Consider the following 20,206-nt stretch of genomic DNA (forward strand, 5'->3'; position numbering starts at 1 on the left):
TGTTGGGCTAAAAATCAGATTTGGGCCCCAAAAAAAGTCCAATATCAAATTGATAAAATCCAACAATCGCACCATGCCAACTAAATTTTGTGACATACCAAAATTTGGCAAATCAAAAATTTAGTATCATAATGATAGTAGATTTTGTCACATCAAGAGGTTGGTATTGTAATTGAAACAGAAGTTTGGTTACAATAATTGTACTGTACCCACCCTTTATATCGTACTATAAAAATAACATCAATTTTACCAAAAAAAAATTAATTTAAGAATTGAATTTGTAACTAAATTGTCAAAACTACTTAAGAATAAATAACTTATATTGAATGGTTTCACTTCTAATTGTACCGAGTCTTATGGTGTAAATTCCCAACACTTACCTAATTGTGCAAGTAGTTAAGTTATAGATTGCTGTATGTATCAATTAATAATAGATTATTAACCCGACTCTTAAATTTGAACGTAACTATTTATATAGATTATTAACTAGGCTCTAAAGTTTAAACATAACTATTTTATAAATACGCAAACTAGCAACGCCATTAAAACTATATCTTAGTTGCAATCTTAAAAAAAAAAATTGATTTGATTCAATTCCATCATAAGTTACAAAATAATAATAATAATAATAATAATAATAACACACTTAAATCTTTTGGATCTCTTTTGATTAAAAAAATTCGAAAAATTGAATTTGATAATCGGAGAATCTCATCTCCTTTTTCTTTCTTCCTCGCTTTACCTTCTTCATCATTCAATAGCGCTCAGATCGCTCACTGCAACAGTGCTGCGCTCAATTGCCCGTTTGCTTTTCAAATCTTTTCCTTTCCCTTTCTTTTCTCCATTTCTTTTCCGCTTTTCAATTTATTCCATATCAGTCGATTCCAAGTTCGAAATTACTCCTCCCCTCTCTCTTTTCTCGGCAGCCAAACCCATTCGTATCTGCAAACTTCGATCTCATTAGGGTGTTGATTCCCGGTATGTTGCAAAATTCCAGCCCCTATTTTGTTTATGTAATTATCAGCAATCAAATGAGCTATATATATATATATGTGTATATTTGTTCATTCAATTGGATTTAAATGCTATCGGGTAATCTGGTGAATTGGAATTATTGATTCGATGTATTGTTGTCTGTATTTTCTTTGCCTTTCTGTTTTAGTATTATACTGGAGTCCTTCTATGGTGATTTTGACTAAATATGGTATTCTACCCATTGTTTATTTCGATTTTGTAATCCTTTGCTCTATGTTTGGTTGCCCAGAAAATTGAGGGAGAACTTTGCTCTGTGTTTGGTTGCCCAGAAAGCTGAGGGAAAACTTTGCTCTGTGTTTTCTCACTTTATGCAAGTGTAAGTATCTGTCTTTTTTCGGTTAATGAGATGGAAATGAATTTAGGAGGATTCTTGTTGCAAAGATTTGCGAGGTTGTAAAATTTGAGTAATCAAATTTATTTTCTTGTGATTAGAAAAGGAAATGCTGAAAATTAATCTCTTATTTTTCAAGGGCATAGTTTTAAATAACCTAACCAAATCTTAAGTATGCTGCTGCACATGATTTCACCACTCGTGTTCTATATGAGTTTCTGGGAGTGCCAAACTTATATGGATATGCATGCTTATGTTCACTCTTATGCACTCTTGATTAGTATCTTATACTTGTGGTTTTGCTTCTTCTTTTAGGGTTCATGACTCTTGCAAGAGAGTGCTTTTGCTTGCTAATGACTATAGAACAGAATGTACTCTGGGAGACCATCTGGTGAAGAAAATCTTCATCAAGATTTTGAAGCTTTGCGTGTATCGAAGTGTCTGATGAGAAATGTTAGCCAGAAGTTGAGGAAGAAGAATCAGAGGTCTGTAGGAGATGAGGACAATGGTGTGAGGGGAATAGCTTTGAGATGTCTTACTCTGTATGGAAGGGGTGGAGGTTGCAAAGTTGGTGCTGACACATGCGATGATTTTGGGGATACAAGTAACAGGAGGAGGTCAAGTGCCAGTGATGAAGGCAAGGGATACAGACCAATATGTGGTACCGAGGAATCTGGAGTGGATTGCTTCTCATATGGGGTGAGGGAGAAATTTTGGAAGAAACATAACAGAAAGGATTTTGAGCTTGAAGAATCAATTATAAATAGCAGGATGCACATTTTTCTTCCAGATGACGTACTGGAAATGTGCTTGGTGAGGCTCCCACTAACCAGTCTCATGACTGCACGCCTTGTGTGCAAGAAATGGAAACACTTGACTACTACTCCTCGGTTCCTGCAGATGAGACGGGAAGGCTCATATCAGACCCCATGGTTGTTTCATTTTGGTGCTGTTAAAGATGATTATTGCTCTGGTGAGATACATGCATTGGATGTGTCTCTAAATCAATGGCATAGTATAAATGCTGAAATCCTGAAGGGAAGGTTCATGTTTTCTGTTGCTAGTGTCCAGGATGATATTTATGTTGTTGGGGGTTGTTCAAGCTTGAACAACTTTGGGAGGGTGGATAGGAGCTCTTTTAAGACACACAAAGGGGTGATGCTGTTTAGTCCCTTAACAAAATCTTGGCGCAAAGTTGCTCCAATGAAGTATGCAAGATCAATGCCTATTTTAGGAGTTTCAGAGGTCACTTCAGATTTTTCCACCAGTCAAAGTTATCAAGGTCGCCAAGATAGACGTATTCCCAGATCACGGGTAGGTGGAGTTTCAGAGGTTTATGAAGATCCTCACAGGCTTTCTCTTAGGCGTCAACACAGACATTCTGCTGATGACAATGAGTCTTTGGTGTTGCCCAATAGAAAGTCGTATAAATTTATGAAACAAAAAAGTGATCACTCATCCATGAAGGGTTGTAGAAGGTTTGTGCTCGTTGCTGTTGGTGGTCTTGGCACCTGGGATGAACCTTTGGATTCTGGAGAAATATATGATTCTGTTTCAAGGAAATGGACAGAAATTCAAGGGTTCCCTGTGGACTTTGGGATTGCTTGTTCTGGGGTTGTTTGTAATGGGATGTTTTATGTTTATTCTGAAACTGACAAGCTCGCAGGATATGACATCGAAAGGGGTTTCTGGATTGCAATCCAAACCACTCCTTTCCCACCCCGTGTTCATGAATATTACCCAAAACTGGTATCTTGTAATGGCAGGCTCTTCATGCTTTCTGTCTTCTGGTGCGAAGGGGATGGTCAGATAGGCCGGAGAAACAAGGCTGTTAGAAAGGTATGGGAGCTGGATCTCATGTACCTTAACTGGACTGAGGTCTCAGTACATCCCGATGCTCCAATGGACTGGAATGCTGCGTTTGTGGCAGACGGAAACATGATATTCGGTATTGAGATGTTCAAAATATTTGGTCAAGTATTGGATTTTTTTACTGTATGTGATGTGTCTGATACGGGGATGAAATGGAGTCATATCTCAAGGAACCATGTAACTCGCGAGCTGGATGCCTCTTCGTGCTTGACCAAGTCAATGGCTGTGCTACATCTGTAAGTTAAAGACTGTAAAGTCCTCTGTACGTTGTAACTCACAGAAACAAAGTATTACACACAACACATGATCATCATTCATCAACGCTCTGGTTCTCCCTCTCTTCTCAAGAGCACTTTGGGCGTACCTGCTACCGTCAAGTTCAGTGTTGAATCCATTGGGCAAAGCATTTTGTATCCTGGTGAAAAGATTTGAATGGAGATTCTTAATAAAAACCCCGACCATTGGAGAAATACGGTATGCTCGCTCATTCGCTCGCTTATGTAGTCTCGGATGTAATTTGTTCACCAACATTCATGAAATTGATTCTGTAATTTAAATCTCACGTCTTTGTTAATTATTCCCACTTCATCGTATTCATATGTTGCAACTCTATTGAATTGAATTTGGTCCCTCCTGCTGTTATTGATTTTGAATGGTGGATATCCTATTACTTCTAAATTGATCCACAGTTGGTCAATCTTAAGGAGGAGGTTGTTGCAATGCACTGTAAGTTTCCGTTGACCATTCCGATTCTTTTTCAACATTGGTGGTCTGCGGAACGAGAAATTATGTGCTTAATCTTTTTTTGTCTGGTTTATTTCACAAATCGAATTCCAGTTGCTTAATCCTTGCGCGATGACAATCTTCTTTTTGAAGCGTTAGATGGAGTATCAGATTAACACACTCACTCTCTCATAACATCCCTTTTTTCTTCTTTTTTTCCTTAAGTTGTTCTGCCTAAATCTGTGTTTCACGATTGCAAAGATGTGCATATGGTGCAGTGCTTCAAACAAATTTGGTTTTGCGATTCAAGTCTGGGATTTGCGTTTCGAGTTTGGGATTTGCGATTCGAATCTGGGTTTCGCTTTCGTGATTCGAATATGGGTTTTGCAATTCCAATGAATTCGGGTGTTGTGATTTGAGCGAATTTGTGAAGATGTGTAGAAGATGGAAGATGTGGTTGCAGAGGCTCCACGGAGGGATTATCAGAAGAACCCAAACAAGCATACTTTGCGGTTCTGGGTTATGCGATGGTGGCGCCTCAAGCAGACGTAGCAAGCAGAGTGAGGAGAGAGGGGATGCGACTTGATTTTGGGTTCTTCGATATTTGAAACGAGCAGACAACGGGATTCTGGGTTCTCCCTCTGCGATTTTGGGTTGGCAATTGTAGGCGATGTTGGCGACGCGAGCAGAGAGGAGAGAGAGAATGCGACGCGAGCAGACGCAGCGAAGATCTTTGCAATCCCATGGTATTCAGTGGTCTTGCTAAGATCTTCTAGTGAACGAGAATCCATGCGAGTCCCGTTTTATCCCATTAAACTTGGTCCATATACGTAACAAACACAAGGCTACATGTTGTCCAATCCAATCCAATCTAGTGAGAGTTAACGAGTCCGAATGCACCATTAGTACACTTAAATTTGATGATTAAAATTCCATCCTCAAATGAAAAAATTATAATCAAAGTTTCATGACCTTTTCAATATAATCGCGCTGAACAAGAGAGTTTCTAGGTTCCGATTAATCCATTTTCAAATTTTCCTAAACTTTCTCGGTGACCAAACAGCAGAACGGACACTCAAAACAACGATCTTTATCAACTTCTACTCCATATATATAGAATAGCCAAGAAAATAAAGAATTTAAAAGAAAGGATCGGAATAGTTACCGTTACGGGGATCAGTAAACGCTTCCGGCTTCGGAAATCAGAATCGCGGAGTTGAAGAATACTAAGCACACCCACCCATAGACTGTACTATTTGACAGCCATGCTCAGGCGAATCTAACTGCGGCAATCAATCAAGAAAAAAAATCGTAAGAGAAACATGTACGAATGAAGTTACAATGCATGCGTTGTCTTTTGGTTTTTCCCGCTTTTTCTCGGGAACCAACCAAACAGGAGCGGAAAGTGTACGAGAAAGACTGTAAAACTGACCGAAGGGAAGTTAAAATGTAGAGACGGACGACGTCGGAGCTGCGCTGTGGATTAAATATATAGAAAAGCTAGGGTTTGTGGATTAACCGTTGGAAGGAGGAAGCAGGGAGATTTGCAGAGCAGAGAGAGGCCCGTTAGGTCGTCGGTCCATCTTGCATGTTGCACCACCCCCTTTTTCATGAATGGAGGAAGGACTGACTGGCTTGCACATGGGGATTGGGGCCACTCTTTTTATTTAATCTTTTCAAATAAAAATTTATTTCCTTTCAAATTTGTTTATTTTGTCACACGATCACTTAGCAATCAGTCTGACAATTGACTATCGAAGATCTATCATTGCAAAGAATTTTTAAGTTGATATATGATATTGCAATGTTTAAGATGTGATGTATGAAATTATTATGCCGTCAAAAATTAAGGGGGTGTGGTCTAATGAGAATTTTAAAAGATTTTAAATGACTTATAGTTTAGAATCATGATATAGTCAAGTAGGATTTTCAAAACTTTTAAAAGAATCAATTCAAATACCGGGGTAGTCAATTAAATGATTTTAAAAGACTCTAGAATTCTGATGTAGTCAACTAGGATTTTAAAGGATTTTTATAGAGTCCATGCAAGTTTATAAGTATTAAAAAATTCTTAGATTTTGAAGGATTTCTTTCAATAAGAGATTTTGTAGGATGAGAAGGGATTATAAGCATACCAAAATCCTACCTCCACCCCTAGGATTTCTTTTCAACCCCGTCGCTCGGATTATAAGCATACCAAAATCCTACCTCCACCCCTAGGATTTCTTTTCAACCCCCTCGCTCTCTCTTTCTCTCTCTCTTTCCCTCTCTCCATTCCACAACTCGACCTTTCTTTCTCACTCTCCATTTTCTTCCAGACATAGAACCTGCCAACTTGATTTCCTTTCACGTTCATCTGTCACAGTCCCAGTTGCAAATTACAATTTTTTTAAAATTTTTTATTTTCTTTATTTTGGACTGTGTAATAGTATTTCTTGTAATGCTTTGATGGGAAGTGTTAATGGCTACTAGCAATTCTTGTAGATAGAACACATGTTAATTGAACTCTTGAAAATTACTACTAAGAATCTTATTGCCAATTCAAGCTTTCTTTTCTTTTTCGTGTAATCATGTTAGTGTAAGGGTGTAAGCATCTTCCAAAGCCTATTTATATTGGTAGCTGTACTTAGACTAAACAACACATTATGAACTAATCAATTGTTGAGGAAAAATGGTTAATTTTGAGACATTTGATTTACGAAGCACTACTTGTTTTGGTTAGTTAAAATTATTTTTCGTAAAAAAATCACAATTCAAATGAGAAAGGGAAAGAAAAGACATTTGATTGGTTTATATTTCCATATCAATATATATATATGTTTATGTCTTTTTTAGATTGTGCACTGAGAAAAGAATTTATGTTGTAGGAGTAAAAAAAGAAATACTAAGAAATCCATGAAAGAAATCCTTACAAATCCATAGAAATCTATAATACAAGTGGGAGTTGTCCATACAAATCCATACAAATCCTTACAAATCAAAAAAGAATTTAGGTTCTCCATTGTTTGGCTTAGCCAAACTTCCCCTCCGCTCGTGTAAAAATTCGATGTACTCAAACAAAAAAAAAAAAAAAAAAGAGGTGTTCAAGAAGTGGGTGTTCCAGAATCGAAATCTGGGTATAACAGAATTTTCCTTAACAATTTGTACAAAAAATGCAGCTGATTAACAGAAACCCAAGTAGATGGAGACACCACCATCCTTAAAAACAAATGAACAGCTTTCTTTCAAAACAAATGAAAAATCTGCATACAACAAATATATACCCCCCTCCAATGGCAGCTTCGCAAACTATAACAATAAAAACCACCGGGGAAGATATCTATCATGCGTTCGGAAAGACACCAGAGAAGTTTGGTAACCTGTCAACGTGCTTCAGGGCACGTTCAGCAATCTGCCGGGTTCGATAGTCACCATGCTGGAAGGCATCAACAAGTGCGGTGCTCACGTTCGGATCTCCAGAAACTTCATAGGCTATCTCATCACTCCGCAATAGTCTTTCAACTACCCAGACTGCCCTCCTCCTCAGATTCTCTGTCCGTTTCTCTAACAACACGTCAAGAATAGGCTTCACCCCCTCTGCCTCACACAACACCATAACCCCTTGTTCGATATCAACCCCATCATCCAACAGAGTAGAGAGTGCTGCAAGTGCTGCTTCGACCACCTTCTCGTTTGTGTGGTCCAGAAGAGCTACCAACTTTTCCACAGCATGTCCCTCCAAGAGACAAAAACTCTCTCTAAGTGAACACGTCCCACGATGAAGCCGACACAATCCGTTTATGGCAGGTGGCTTGCTAAAACATGAAAAAACTGAAGCACAGAAACCAGGTGTAGGCAACTCGGGCAATCTTGTCAAATTTTTGGATTCTTGTGATAAATTCTCCAATGCTGCTGCCGAACTCATCTGTACATTCTCCAGTCCATTGGACTGTAGAAGTTCAATGAAAAGTGCAGCAAGATTAAGTTCACGGCACAGAGAAACTGCACCTTGCTCATCAGCCAACACAAGTGTAACCCTGGCTAGAACTCGTACAAGTCCTTCTAGAAATGGCGTCACAAAGCGGCCACCCCTACTCCCCCCTTGGCGGATCTTAACTATTTTAGAATGTACCAGCTCAAAGGCACCGTCATCTAGCATCTGCCTGGCAAGGCCTAGATCCCTCTCCGGTAGTTCAGCTAAGACACTAATGGCTGCTGCTTGCTCTTCAGTGATTGAAATATTCTCTGATATGACTTTTATTAGGCTTCCAAGTTGGCCCACTGTGCCACGTAGGGCGTCAGCTAGCTCCTGGCCCACATGTGGAGAGAGGTTCTGGAGAAGTTTAATGGAAGCCACACGTAATTCCTTTTGTGGAGCCTCAATAAACTGCACCAAACTAATAATGGCCCCTGAGCTTTTAATGGCGGCAACAACACTCAGAATAGTTGAAGGAGAGCTAGTGAGTCCAACAAGAACCTGGAGAAGCTTGCTCTCGATTGCTGGTCCAGTGTTGCTAATGAGATGTAGTAGGTTATGGACAATGTCTTCTGAGACTAGCGTTTGCTGATCGGGTCCAACCAAGATGGAATCAAAATCGTAGTCTGTGCTAACAACATTAGCAAGAATTGTTGCAGCAACCTCCTTCAGTCGCATAGGCTGGTTAGTCCCAACGAAAAAGAGATCTTTGACCAGAGACGGAAGTATTCCTGCCTCTATCAGTACCTTGGCACTTGCCTCACAAGATGAAATTTGGTTGAGAGCTTTCAAAGCTGCTTCTCTTGACTGCATATCACCACTTCTCATGATGTTAATCAAAGCTGAACCCACACTTTTAGCCACTAGGACCTTTACATCATTGTCCAAAACTAACTCACCAAGGAAATTAGACATCGAAAGTTGGGTTTCTGGAGGGCCTGCAATCATATCAGCAAGGAAATTTGAGTTATGCTCAACATTATTTTTTTTAATTTTTGAGAGAGATAAAAATATCTTCGTTTGAAACAATAAAAGAAAAGTATAGATCAAACTAATACCAACAGTCCACTAAATTGTAAAGCCCCCCATAAACTACAATAATCAGAGGTGGAGATAGAGAAAATTAATCTGTACTCGAGTTTAGACCAAGAAGTCATAGGCGGGACAGCTACATTTAATTATTAAAAAAAATAACGAATGGATAGTTGTCTCATAAGTAGGAAAACTCGTCTTGGATCAAACACTCAGCAGAATCATGCAAGCTGCAGTGGACTGGAGACGCTAAGCAAGGTGCAGAAAATACAATAGTTCAATTTTGCAGTTAGAACGGTTTTTTGTTTTGTCTATGAAAAAATAAATACAAAAATGAATGTTTACCATATTTGCAGGACATGTAGTGCGAAATAAATTATCAAAGAGCACTGGCTGTTTGGTTGTCCTACTTCTAGCAACATGCTAAGTGTAAAGATAAGAGAAAGTACAAGTACCTTCACGAATTTGTGTCAGAAGAGGCTGCAGTCTACCATTTTCAGCCATCTGTCTCACATTGTTCTCATACTTCTCCAGATTCTCTAATGTTTTATCAGCGTTCTCAACAGTCAAAATGTTATCTGATTTGCTGCTTGTCATTCCAACCAAAATAAGAATCGCTCCATTAATTGAACCAATCTTCTCACATAAGGCTTCAGATTTGGATAGTTCATACAGCAAAGAGACAGCTTCCTCCCTCTCTTTGGATTGCTCATGAGACAAGAACTTCACTATAGTTCGTACTATATCCCCATCAGCCAATATTTCCTACAACCAAACAAATATTAGTATGAGGCCCTAGAAATAGCAATTTCATGGAAAATGAAAAGAGAAACACAAAAATCTAGGACTACCTTATTATCGGAATCATCCTCCACCACAGTTTTAAGGGTTTCCAAAGCTTTGCACCTTACTTTACGACTGCTGCTCTTCAACATGTCAACTATCATAGGTATCAGCCCTGCATTGCGTGCAACATGCTTATTTGATCTTGTTTTTTGGCAGATTTGCTGGACAAACTTCAAGGCCAAAAGAACTTCACTTTCTGAGCTGCTCAGATTCAATGACTTACGAGCCATATCAAGCTGAGCAGCTTCATTTCTGGCATTCCACTCTTCAATGGTGTTCCTCAATGCTATGCTAGGCTTTAGATCACCTCTTTTCAATTCTTTTAGTGTCAGTGGGCAGACCAACTTCCTTCCACTCTCCTTGCATTCCCTAAACCACTTTTCAATTGCTTCTCGCTCAAATGTTTGGCCGTTTTCTAAGGTAACAGGATCGCGCATAACTTGCTTTGTTAAAGGACAAAAAAATGCATCATAAATAGGCTCGATGTGCAATCGCTCAAACTTATGGCTGTCATCTGATGGACTGCCGGTGTCATAATTTCCATGCCAACTTTCGGCCATCTGACCTAAATCCTCCTACTGCAACAAAGTAATACAGCATACGGTTAGAACAGCACACCAACAATCACAAACTAGCGGTAAATCCGAATCAGCTCTAAAATCAAACGAGAACCAAAATGAACGCGCTCAAAGAGTATGGGAAATGAACTGAACTGTTTTCTAACTCCATTTCAATGCAAAAAGGATTTAACTTTGGATGTGCAGTATACTGCAAGAGTTGCATTGCACGAATGTTCTATACAAATTATACTAGATTGGGTCAGTAAGATACACTAGAGCAGCACATTTGGAGCAAATTATCATGTTTGACTAAGAACTGGAGGTCAGAATCAAACATTCAAAATTTCCTATATCCTGCAGATCATCAAAACTAATATGTGGAATCTCTAAAATCCAGGTGTTGGACGAAACGCCAACAGCTTGATGTCAGCTTCTCAGGAAGAAGCTGCAAAATCCAATATTTGCATTTCCCACTTGAACGACAAGCGGTAGAAATAGGGAGCAAACTAAAGTAAAAACACAATAAGAGTACTGGATCGATAAGATAAAGCACAACAACACTTAACCCAGATAGAATGTGGTCTAAGAAACTGCAAATTAATGATCTTTATGTTGGTTTCTTCCACAGGGCCGAGGCGGAGACAGATTGATCACCGCGCAAATCAGGGTTTCGATTAGATTAGATAAGATTAGATAACCGAATTACATATTTATGAATGAAAATCATGCCCAACTATTAAGTTTAGCAAAAGGTTTATGCTTTAAACTAAATTACCAAGAAAAAGGCACAAGAAAAGGAAAGAAGAGCATACCTTTGAGTAGTTATGGGGCTGTGGTGGCCAAAGATGGTGTTCTAATTTAGGTCTGAGAATTGCAGACAAATTTTGAATAGGGGTTGAGGAAAGCATGAGCAAATACAAACTTCATCTTCGTCCATGGATCAAAAAATCAGATAATTTCTTCTTTTTCATTAAAATAAAAAATAAAAGAAATGGAATTGGGGTTTTCTTTTATTGTAATATGTGGTTGTTGATGATGGTGCAGTGTGAAAGTATGAAGTTTGATGATCTGAGGAAAAGGGAGAGAGAGAAAGAGAGGAGAGAGAGAGAGAGAGAGAGACAAGAAGCAAAAGCCAAAAACCCAAAGGCAAGAAATTAAAGAGAAGAACAACAGCAGCAAATACCAACAAGAACAAATAAATAAATAAAAGGAAGAGAAAAATTAAATTTGATATTTGTACGCAAGAATTGAAGACAGAGAGAAGGTTGACTCGATGAGAATAGTCATCTCTACTCTTCCAGCTTCTGCGTGTAAGAACCAGAGCTTCACACCGCCGCCCGACCCCACTTTAACCAGGCTGGCTGGCTGGCTGGCGGGTTCACCCGGGAGCCAACGACTATTTAACTACAGGTTAAAAAATAAAAATAAAAAAAAGAACCCGAAACGGTGCCGTTGCGTCATTTTATTTTTCTACACAAGCAAACGATATTATATTACGGAATCGAAAAATGAATTGCTATTGAACTCGTCATTCATAACAATTGAACCACAACATCTTACTTATAATTTACAAGTGAAATATCACTAAACGGTAATATAATTGTCACTTACTATTGTGGTTTAAATTGAAAAATAATATACGTTTTTCTATTTGTGAATTTTTTTCCTTATTATTGCCACCACACCAGAAGAGGCAAAAAGGACTATTAGGTACGTGACTTGGTTTCGAATTGAAGTAGAGTGGGTGAGTAGAACTGTAGAAGTGGAAGGAGAATAGAAAGCTTTAGCAAGACTATCATGAATTGAAATTTTTCGGAAGTATAATGAATACGTATACGATAAATTTTATTAGATTAGATGTTAGATTAGTTATCGACGGATTCGAACTCACACCGTCGTGTAAATGCACAACTCCTTTCCACTACTGTAATAAAAAGTCACTTGCCATCAATCAAATAATTGAATATATATAATTGCTAAAAGGCTAAATTGAGTAGCAAAATTTAAAACACAAAGCCTTTGTAAAGTCTGGGAAGTATAGCGTATAATTTGGACGACAGCGGGACCCCAGACAGGCCAAACTTAAACTTTGTTTTTATTGGGGCTTACATTTTACGCCCTTTTAAGTAGGGATTGTTTTGAATCATGAGATTTTAATTTTTTCACATTAGGTTTTAAAACTTTATTTTATGTCTTTTTCCCAACAAATTATTTAAATTTTAATTAAATTGATTACATGGTGAGCGTGAAACTCGTAATTTAGGTGGATATATAAGCCACATTTGTACCAAGTTTGACTAAAAACTCATCAATTTAATGAAGAATTAGACATCAATTTAATGAGGAAATTGAAACCTCATGGCCATTCTAAACATTGAAAAATGCAGTTTTATTTCTTTTGCCTTTATGTAGATGTAGATGTAATAAAAATAAAAAAAATAGAATTATGGAACTCGATTGAATGAATTAACAGGTGTGCCCTCAAATAAGCAACACCAGCAAATTCTTCTCCATCTTGAGTATTTCAAAATATTCATGTCAAGCAACCGGGCTACCAATGGACACTCTTATACCATTGATCCTATCTCTAAGGAGTACATCAAGGAGATTTACGGAGAAAGAAATAACGTGTGAACGGGAAAATATGAAAGGAAAGTTACGGGATAAACAGTGTGCATCGCTGTCACAAAATTGCTTCAGCAAGGGAAATCAGGGCTCCGGTTGCATCTTCTCACATTCTTCTCTGATTGACTGGAAAAGAATGGTGGAGAGATAACGTTCACCAAAGCTCGGAAAGACTACCTGGAAGCAGTCAAATTCTCAAGTGCATTAATACACAAAGAATTGAAAGCAATATAGTTTTGAGTGCGCGCAGATCAGACAACAAACAGCCCGAGAAAGTAATGACAGTGTGAACAACCAGGACTACCAGCCCGTCATTATATCATGCTTCTATACTCCATGAGTGAGATTTTACCTTGACTGCATAGAATCCAACCAACAAGCACACATGCCAAACATGGAGTGACTTTTGTCCCCTTTACCAAACTGGTAAAAAGTAAGATGCCACGTGCACAATCGAATTAATTCCTGTGGGAATTCCCTAGTTTTGATTCCACATGAATTCCACAGACCTCTTGTGACAAGCTAAGTAAGATCTATGGCCTCTTTTTCTGGACAAGATCTAATCTAATATAAGAGCCAGCAACAATTGTAGGAACTATGCATCCAGTGAAACCATCTCAAGCCATCTCATGTGAAAAAATTCGAAGAAAAAGTCTTACATTTTCATAGTCCCACCTCAGTTGTAGGATATAAGTTCTAGAGCCTACGCAATCTTCTGCACTCGGTATAATGTTGTGTGTGCGTGATCTAAAATGAACACCTTTTATATCTTCCCAACTTGCAGTATGTAAATTCTATGCAAAAAGAATTACTTTAAGAGAAAATAGAGAGAGGATGATATACCGCGATAAGCTTCCCTGCATTCTCAGGCCTCTTACCAACCTTGATTGCAGCAGCAGCAGCTGCTCCTGAAGAAATCCCAACCTGATACGAAATAATTATTAGAAAATATTCTGAAATTGGATCTCAACTCTACATTCTACTCCATAGACTTTTTCCCTACTTGGTTTCATTCATGGGCTGTGAAAGAATGTCGCAGATGGAGAGGTTGAGGAAAGAAAGTTCATTTTTGCTCCATTGACAATGAAAAAGGTTTCATGTCGTCGACCGAATGTGCTAAAATGTGCTGAAATGTGTGCAAAAAAGTGTCCCTTTAATCTAATCGTCAAAAATGTGCTTCCAATTCTTCTCCGGTTGTAATCTAAAACCTATGTGTGGAAAAAAGGCATCCCTTTAATGTAATCGTCCAAAATGTGATCTCCCACTTGAGGTGATTAATCCCAACACCCAAGAATGAGGATTAAGTTAATTTTTCCTTCGTCTAAATATAAATTTAGATGAAAAGTAGAAAACATGTACCAACAAGCCTTCCTGGAGTGCTAATTGCTTTGCAGTTTCAACAGCTTCATCACTTGAGATCTGCCAAGATCACTATCTGTGAGAAAAAACTAGAAAGCAATTCCAAACAGACCTGATGTAATTAATGATACATAGACAAATGACAAGAAAAATAACATTTGATAGGATCAATTACAGCGTAAACATGATTTGTATTGCAAACGTTAACGTAAGCACAATTGATTGTGTAACTTGGAAAGTTAGCTTTCATATAAGGATAATGTAACTAGATTGAGTTGGAATAAGATCTTAGACCTCTATAATTTCATCGACAACATCCTGGTGCAAATTTCTAGGTATAAATCCAGCTCCAATCCCTTGAATCTTGTGGGGACCTACATTTTCGACAATGAATAGTAAACAAGCATGTAATTAACGAACAAATGACATAATATTTTTAAAAACACTGCATTAAGATGATCAGAATGCTGCTCTACTATCTTACCTGGCTTTCCACCTGAAAGGATGTTGCTTTCCGTTGGTTCTACGCCAATAATCTGTTAATTTTTAAGATCAGATGGTGGAAACATAAATAACAGAATGGAAAACAAAGAAAGACGGCGAAAAAGAAAAGGAATGCAAATGAAGAAAAATCTTCTGTTTAAAAACAATTTTCCCTCCAGCCAATACAGATATAAACCAGGATCTGATTCGAGTTAACTTTTCCTTATAATTGACACATTCAAGGTGAAGCTATCAGATCCTGGTTGGTCAGGATGTTTGCGTGTATGTCTTGGAAACTGTGAATCAGAAAAACAACATACCTTTACTTTAGGATTTTTCTCTTTAAGGAACCGTCCTACACCAGAAATGGTTCCACCTGTTCCAATTCCTCCGACAAATATATCCACCTTGCCTTTTGTATCTTCCCAGATCTCTGGACCAGTTGTCTCATAGTGTATCTGCATATAGAACATCCAATATAAATATAGACATCTAACTGTACTGGAAGCCAGAATGTCATCACACTACAACTAGTTAGAAGATCTCTCTGCCAATTTGCTATCCTTATGGAAAGGTGACAAAGGTCAAACTCACGTGCTTCTGGATGCCAAAAAATGTAAAGTTCGAAGCAAATGATCATAACAGATAAAAGAAAAGTGAACGTATCTACTATCTAAGAAGAAAAATAATCTACCAAGAGACAATTTTCTCTTTCATGTGAATATCTCTGGGATTTGAGTTGAATATTATCCAATTTTCCAACTCCATATACTTCCAAGGTTAAGCTACACAATGTTCTTTCCAAGGTTAAGCAAAGCACTATTCTGCTTTTTGACATATAATGAACAAAATTTGGGCCGCAGGTCAGCACTGTACAAATATTCCCATGGACAGGATATAAACACCACGTCCACCATCACTATGGATATGTAAAACGAAGCTAACATGAATTCTCTGGCCTTTTGTGTAGGCATATGACAATTACAAAAAGACAAAGAAAGAAAACCAAAACTGAAACCTGGCAGTAAATGCAAATGCAAGTGGCCGAATAGCATAGATGCTAAAACGACCCGTGTTAAATAATAAACAGAGTAGAGATAGGAAGCCAAGACACCTTAGGATTAGCAGGGTTGTCGAACTGTTGAAGCATGTATGCATTTGGAGTACTGTTGCATATTTCTTCAGCTTTCTGAACTGCTCCCTTCATTCCCTTTGCTGAATCAGTCAAAACAAGCTCAGCTCCAAATGCCTTTAAAAGAACCCTTCTCTCCAAACTCATTGAAGCTGGCATTGTCAAGATAAGTTTATATCCTTTAGTTGCAGCTATAAATGCAAGGCCAATGCCTGTGTTTCCACTCGTGGGTTCCACCAAGACACTCTAAAAAAATAAGGGAATAAAACAATGTCAAGAATGTAAAGAAACTATGAAAAGGAAACAAAGTGAAGCTTCACAGGCATGTCTGATTTTACATGAACCAAAACAACAAATATCTAAACATGCGAACCATGCACTCATTTCAAGTTTTAAACAGCCAAGACTAAATTATGGGAAAAAGAACATTGCTACATGATTCCATGAATTTTTGTAAATTTTGTTCAACACAAGTCTACACTCCACAAAGACATGGCGATGAAAAGCAGCCAATATTTGAAGGACATCCAATTACAGGTGGAAAATATAGCACGATGCATGCACAGATGGCCAGCATCGCAATTATGAATTATGATACTATTTAGTATATAGGCATCTTTTAGAACTAACCCTCTGCAACAGGAACCCTAATTGGAATTGAAATCAGAACCAAAGAACTAATGGCTGGTCAGAGAGCAATAACTTTAGGGAATAACCAAAGAGCCAATTAGCAATGCAGCCTAATTAAAAACCATCTTACTCATTAGCGCACATGCATAAGAACTATATTCTTTTTTTAGTCTTAATAACATCATGAAATTTATATCCATAACAAGCTACCTGTCCAGGCTTTATGAGTCCTCTTTGCTCAGCATCAGTTATCATACTGTAACCTATTCTGAAGATGAACATCAAACACATTAGTAATAGTAGGAATATAAAACATATGATATTTACAATAATCAAAAGACAAATAAACACATTAGCTTTCATCATAACAAGATGTGCAATTACACAATACTCATACAAACACAATTAGGGAGAAGGCCAGTAATGCACATTTATTGCCATACGCTTTTGAGTTTTTTAAACCAGCAATTATTATATATGGAAATTTGTTCTCCATAACTGCTATTTATTGAAAGCTAAGCTATGAAATGTAGAGTTCATTATCAAGTAACTATGTCATTTCATATATCAATCCAGGGGTTTGTTTCTCTCACATCAGTCTGAGAATAATGTTTCAGAATCACATTAAAAAACCAAAAAAATCCAAGTGCTGAGTACCCAGAATAACAGTCAATGCTTCCTCACCTGTCCTTGACACTGCAACATGGCTCCATAATCTCAAGCTTGGCAGCAATATTTGCAACCGACCCCTTTACAATATTATTCAGGTACACCATTGGTGTTTTCCCAATAAGCTGCATCACCAAAGTAGCGATTGTAACAAATGAATTAAAAAGAATTCAAATTTAGAAGAAAAACACGTACACATTGTAGTCACATGATTTCTAGTTATGTCTATTAACCAGAAAATGGAACGTTCAGTACTATTGTACTCAGTGTTAAGAAGGGAAATAGCATTTCCAACAAAATTCAAATAATACCATCACATAGATCAGCATTTCAACCCAACCCAAGTTAACTACATTTTCAATACTCAACACCACATCAAAAAATTTCACTCATTCTCAGCTATTTGTGTTTGGTATGACATAAGGCAAAAGAACTTCCATGCTTTACTTTGAATCTTGATAAAAATATAGAAGAAAGAGATGTGTGCTTTTCTACGAACTATGAATTCTCATATTGGATTTTAGGGTGGACTAGAACAGGCCTCATCAAAGGAGACAAAACTAATCCTTTTCAGTATACTATACATATTGAAATTTTCTTTCCTCGACAAAGACTTCTCGGTAAGAAAAACAGCTTGAAGCATCTGATATAGTGATTGAAAATATTCTGTCCCTGCACAAGAATAATTCTAAACGATATAATCACATGAAGAAACATAGTTTAAGTTTCTCAGATTTTAAAGTTCAATGAACTCCAATTTTTTTAGAGCCAATATTTATATAGAAATATAAAATAATAATACGATTCTAATTTCCATGCAGCTAAACTAAATACTCTGACTTCCATGGATTATTCCAGAACTTCCTTATAACTAGATCTTGCAGCCTATTTAAGCATGTTCCAGATTTTCACAAAAGGCAATGTCTATTCATTTATTCAATCAAAAAGCAAATGCTACCCTAATCTCAGCAAGGGCCGACCTTCTCAACTCCTTATAAATTCAATTTCTAAAATGTCTTAACTTTTAAATTTTCTGATTTAAAAAAACAATATTGCCCATTTATAGTTTGAAAGAATTATATACTCACAAGTGACAGTTGATGGCATTAGAATTATCATAAAGTAGTTTAAAAGGGTAGAACCCTATTGGTGCTTTCATTAAAATTTATTTAGTTATCAGGAATATAGATAACTAAATAATATGGCACAATGCTGATTAAAATTATTTCAAACTTCATCCTTCTTTGTCTAGTGTGAGTAATCACACAGGTCCACTCTCCCAGAAAGATCTCGATATCGACGATAATAACAATAACATGGACTCACTTTCAAGCAAAACAGCTACGAATATGACATGCTCCATCAACCTTCTGAATTTTCTTGGAGATAACGTAACTGTGCAACCTAAATAGTGGGTTAATTGAATAAAACAAAAAAGATACAGTATTTGGCTATCTGTATCAAATTAACATTCCTAAGTAAGAGTTGACGATATCAAGTACACTAAATAAAAATGAAAAACGAAACTAGAAGGGCGAAAACTACCTCTCTCTTGTTCTTACAAATGATCCTAGATATTATCAATTTTTTCAAGTTAATTAAAAGGTATCCACAGTGAAGAGTAGACCTGAAGTAACTCACAACATCGTTTCTTCTCTCCACAAGGAAATCAAACCCCAAGTGAATCCACAATGAGGGTTGACCTCACTAGCATCAATCAAAGCATCCCAAAAGTAAATAAAAACAAAAACAAAACCAGTGTAAGAAATGTGGATATTCCTAACTTCCTTATTCCAAACTTGTAATGGAGAGAAATTTAACCTTGCCATCTATAGTTTCAACAAAGCAAACCGACCAGCTTCATAATTTCGATCATTTGCAAGGAAAAAACGGCAGTAATTCGTGACCCCTGTCACCCCTCAAAATTCAAAGCACGTTGAAAATGAATTTGGGGACAATTAAACAAAGAACCAATTACAATTCCATAACATATTCAACCAACAACAACACAACATCAATCAAATGAAACCAATCTACAGTTACGAATACAAATGCACTATCAAGTAAGCAGATTAAACTAATTAAATTTAAAAATCAAGAATCGCATTCGAATATTGACATCAAACGTAGCAGCCAATTACCTACTGGAATTCGCATTTCGCAGAGAACAAAAAAAAAAAAGTGAAAAATGGTTATACCTGAGTGACATCTTCGGCAATGTTGAGACCTTCAACAGCGGTTTGCGGCTTCACAGACACAGCCTTGCACACCACAGACGAAGACCAAGACTTGCCTTTCAGCCTCAAACCATTGATCTTGGTTATACTGGTGGACCTTAGGCCGGTAGTCGTGGTGGGGCAGGCCGCCCAGAACTGTATGGGAGCAGCGAGCTCCGAGGGGCCGGAGAGGGAGGATGATGTCAGCGGATTGGTCAGAGAAGCGGCAGAAGAACCCATCTTTCGTTGCTTTCGCTTGTGAGCTTCTCTGTGTCAGCGTCAACTTGTTGAGTGGTGTGGGTGCGGATTAAGGTTGTATTTAAAACCCGTTAAGCCAGGCCAGCAACAAGTTTTTTGACCCTTTTGCCCTTTGAAAAACTACAATTAACTCCAAACCCAGCAGACTTTTCATTTCGTCCGCCACCATTTTTTTTCCATGTTGATAATGACTACGGCAGAAAATAAAACGGGAAAGAACCGAACCGCTCGAACCGTTCCGAAATTGCCCCATAAACCGGTCTAACCCACATTGCAAGGCTGAGAATTTGAGATTGTTTTATTTTATGAAAATTGTTATTAACACTCTGAATTTTAATGTACACTCAAGTAAACCGGTCTATCGTACATTGCAAGGCTGAGAATTCGAGATTGTCTATATTTTTATAGAAATTATTATTAGCACTCCAAACTTTGATATACAACACGATTGATTATTCTTGTCAATTATTTCAGATCAAA

The 20,206-nt window shown here is 37.6% G+C and overlaps 3 protein-coding genes and 1 long non-coding RNA gene across 4 annotated transcripts; 1 reads left to right on the forward strand and 3 right to left on the reverse strand.

Moving 5' to 3' along the window:
* Positions 1-549: 549 nt before the first annotated feature.
* LOC139197157 (uncharacterized) lies at positions 550-5,547 on the reverse strand. Its single transcript, XR_011582299.1, has 3 exons — positions 5,394-5,547; positions 5,127-5,244; positions 550-942 (listed from the first exon to the last, which is right to left on the reverse strand). It is a non-coding gene; the product is annotated as an uncharacterized lncRNA (long non-coding RNA).
* On the forward strand, positions 733-3,880 carry LOC103436727 (F-box/kelch-repeat protein At5g42350-like). Its single transcript, XM_008375178.4, has 3 exons — positions 733-978; positions 1,265-1,351; positions 1,682-3,880. Exon 3 carries the CDS (start codon positions 1,736-1,738, stop codon positions 3,476-3,478), a length of 1,743 nt encoding a protein of 580 aa, XP_008373400.3. The 5' UTR covers positions 733-978; positions 1,265-1,351; positions 1,682-1,735; the 3' UTR covers positions 3,479-3,880.
* Positions 5,548-7,052: 1,505 nt separating the features above from the next.
* Positions 7,053-11,720, reverse strand: LOC103436726 (U-box domain-containing protein 44-like). The gene is made up of 4 exons (XM_008375177.4): positions 11,167-11,720; positions 9,800-10,372; positions 9,404-9,713; positions 7,053-8,854 (listed from the first exon to the last, which is right to left on the reverse strand). Exons 2-4 carry the CDS (start codon positions 10,352-10,354, stop codon positions 7,284-7,286), a joined length of 2,436 nt encoding a protein of 811 aa, XP_008373399.1. The 5' UTR covers positions 10,355-10,372; positions 11,167-11,720; the 3' UTR covers positions 7,053-7,283.
* Positions 11,721-12,798: 1,078 nt separating this feature from the next.
* Positions 12,799-19,883, reverse strand: LOC103436725 (cysteine synthase). Its single transcript, XM_008375176.4, has 10 exons — positions 19,451-19,883; positions 17,268-17,377; positions 16,794-16,851; positions 15,936-16,199; positions 15,142-15,279; positions 14,823-14,874; positions 14,633-14,712; positions 14,339-14,398; positions 13,823-13,903; positions 12,799-13,156 (listed from the first exon to the last, which is right to left on the reverse strand). The coding sequence occupies exons 1-10, from the start codon at positions 19,706-19,708 to the stop codon at positions 13,064-13,066; spliced, it is 1,194 nt and encodes a 397-aa protein (XP_008373398.1). The 5' UTR covers positions 19,709-19,883; the 3' UTR covers positions 12,799-13,063.
* Between the last annotated feature and the right edge of the window lie 323 nt (positions 19,884-20,206).

Source organism: Malus domestica, chromosome 06 (genome assembly GCF_042453785.1).
Source record: "Malus domestica chromosome 06, GDT2T_hap1".
Classification (NCBI taxonomy): domain Eukaryota; kingdom Viridiplantae; phylum Streptophyta; class Magnoliopsida; order Rosales; family Rosaceae; genus Malus; species Malus domestica.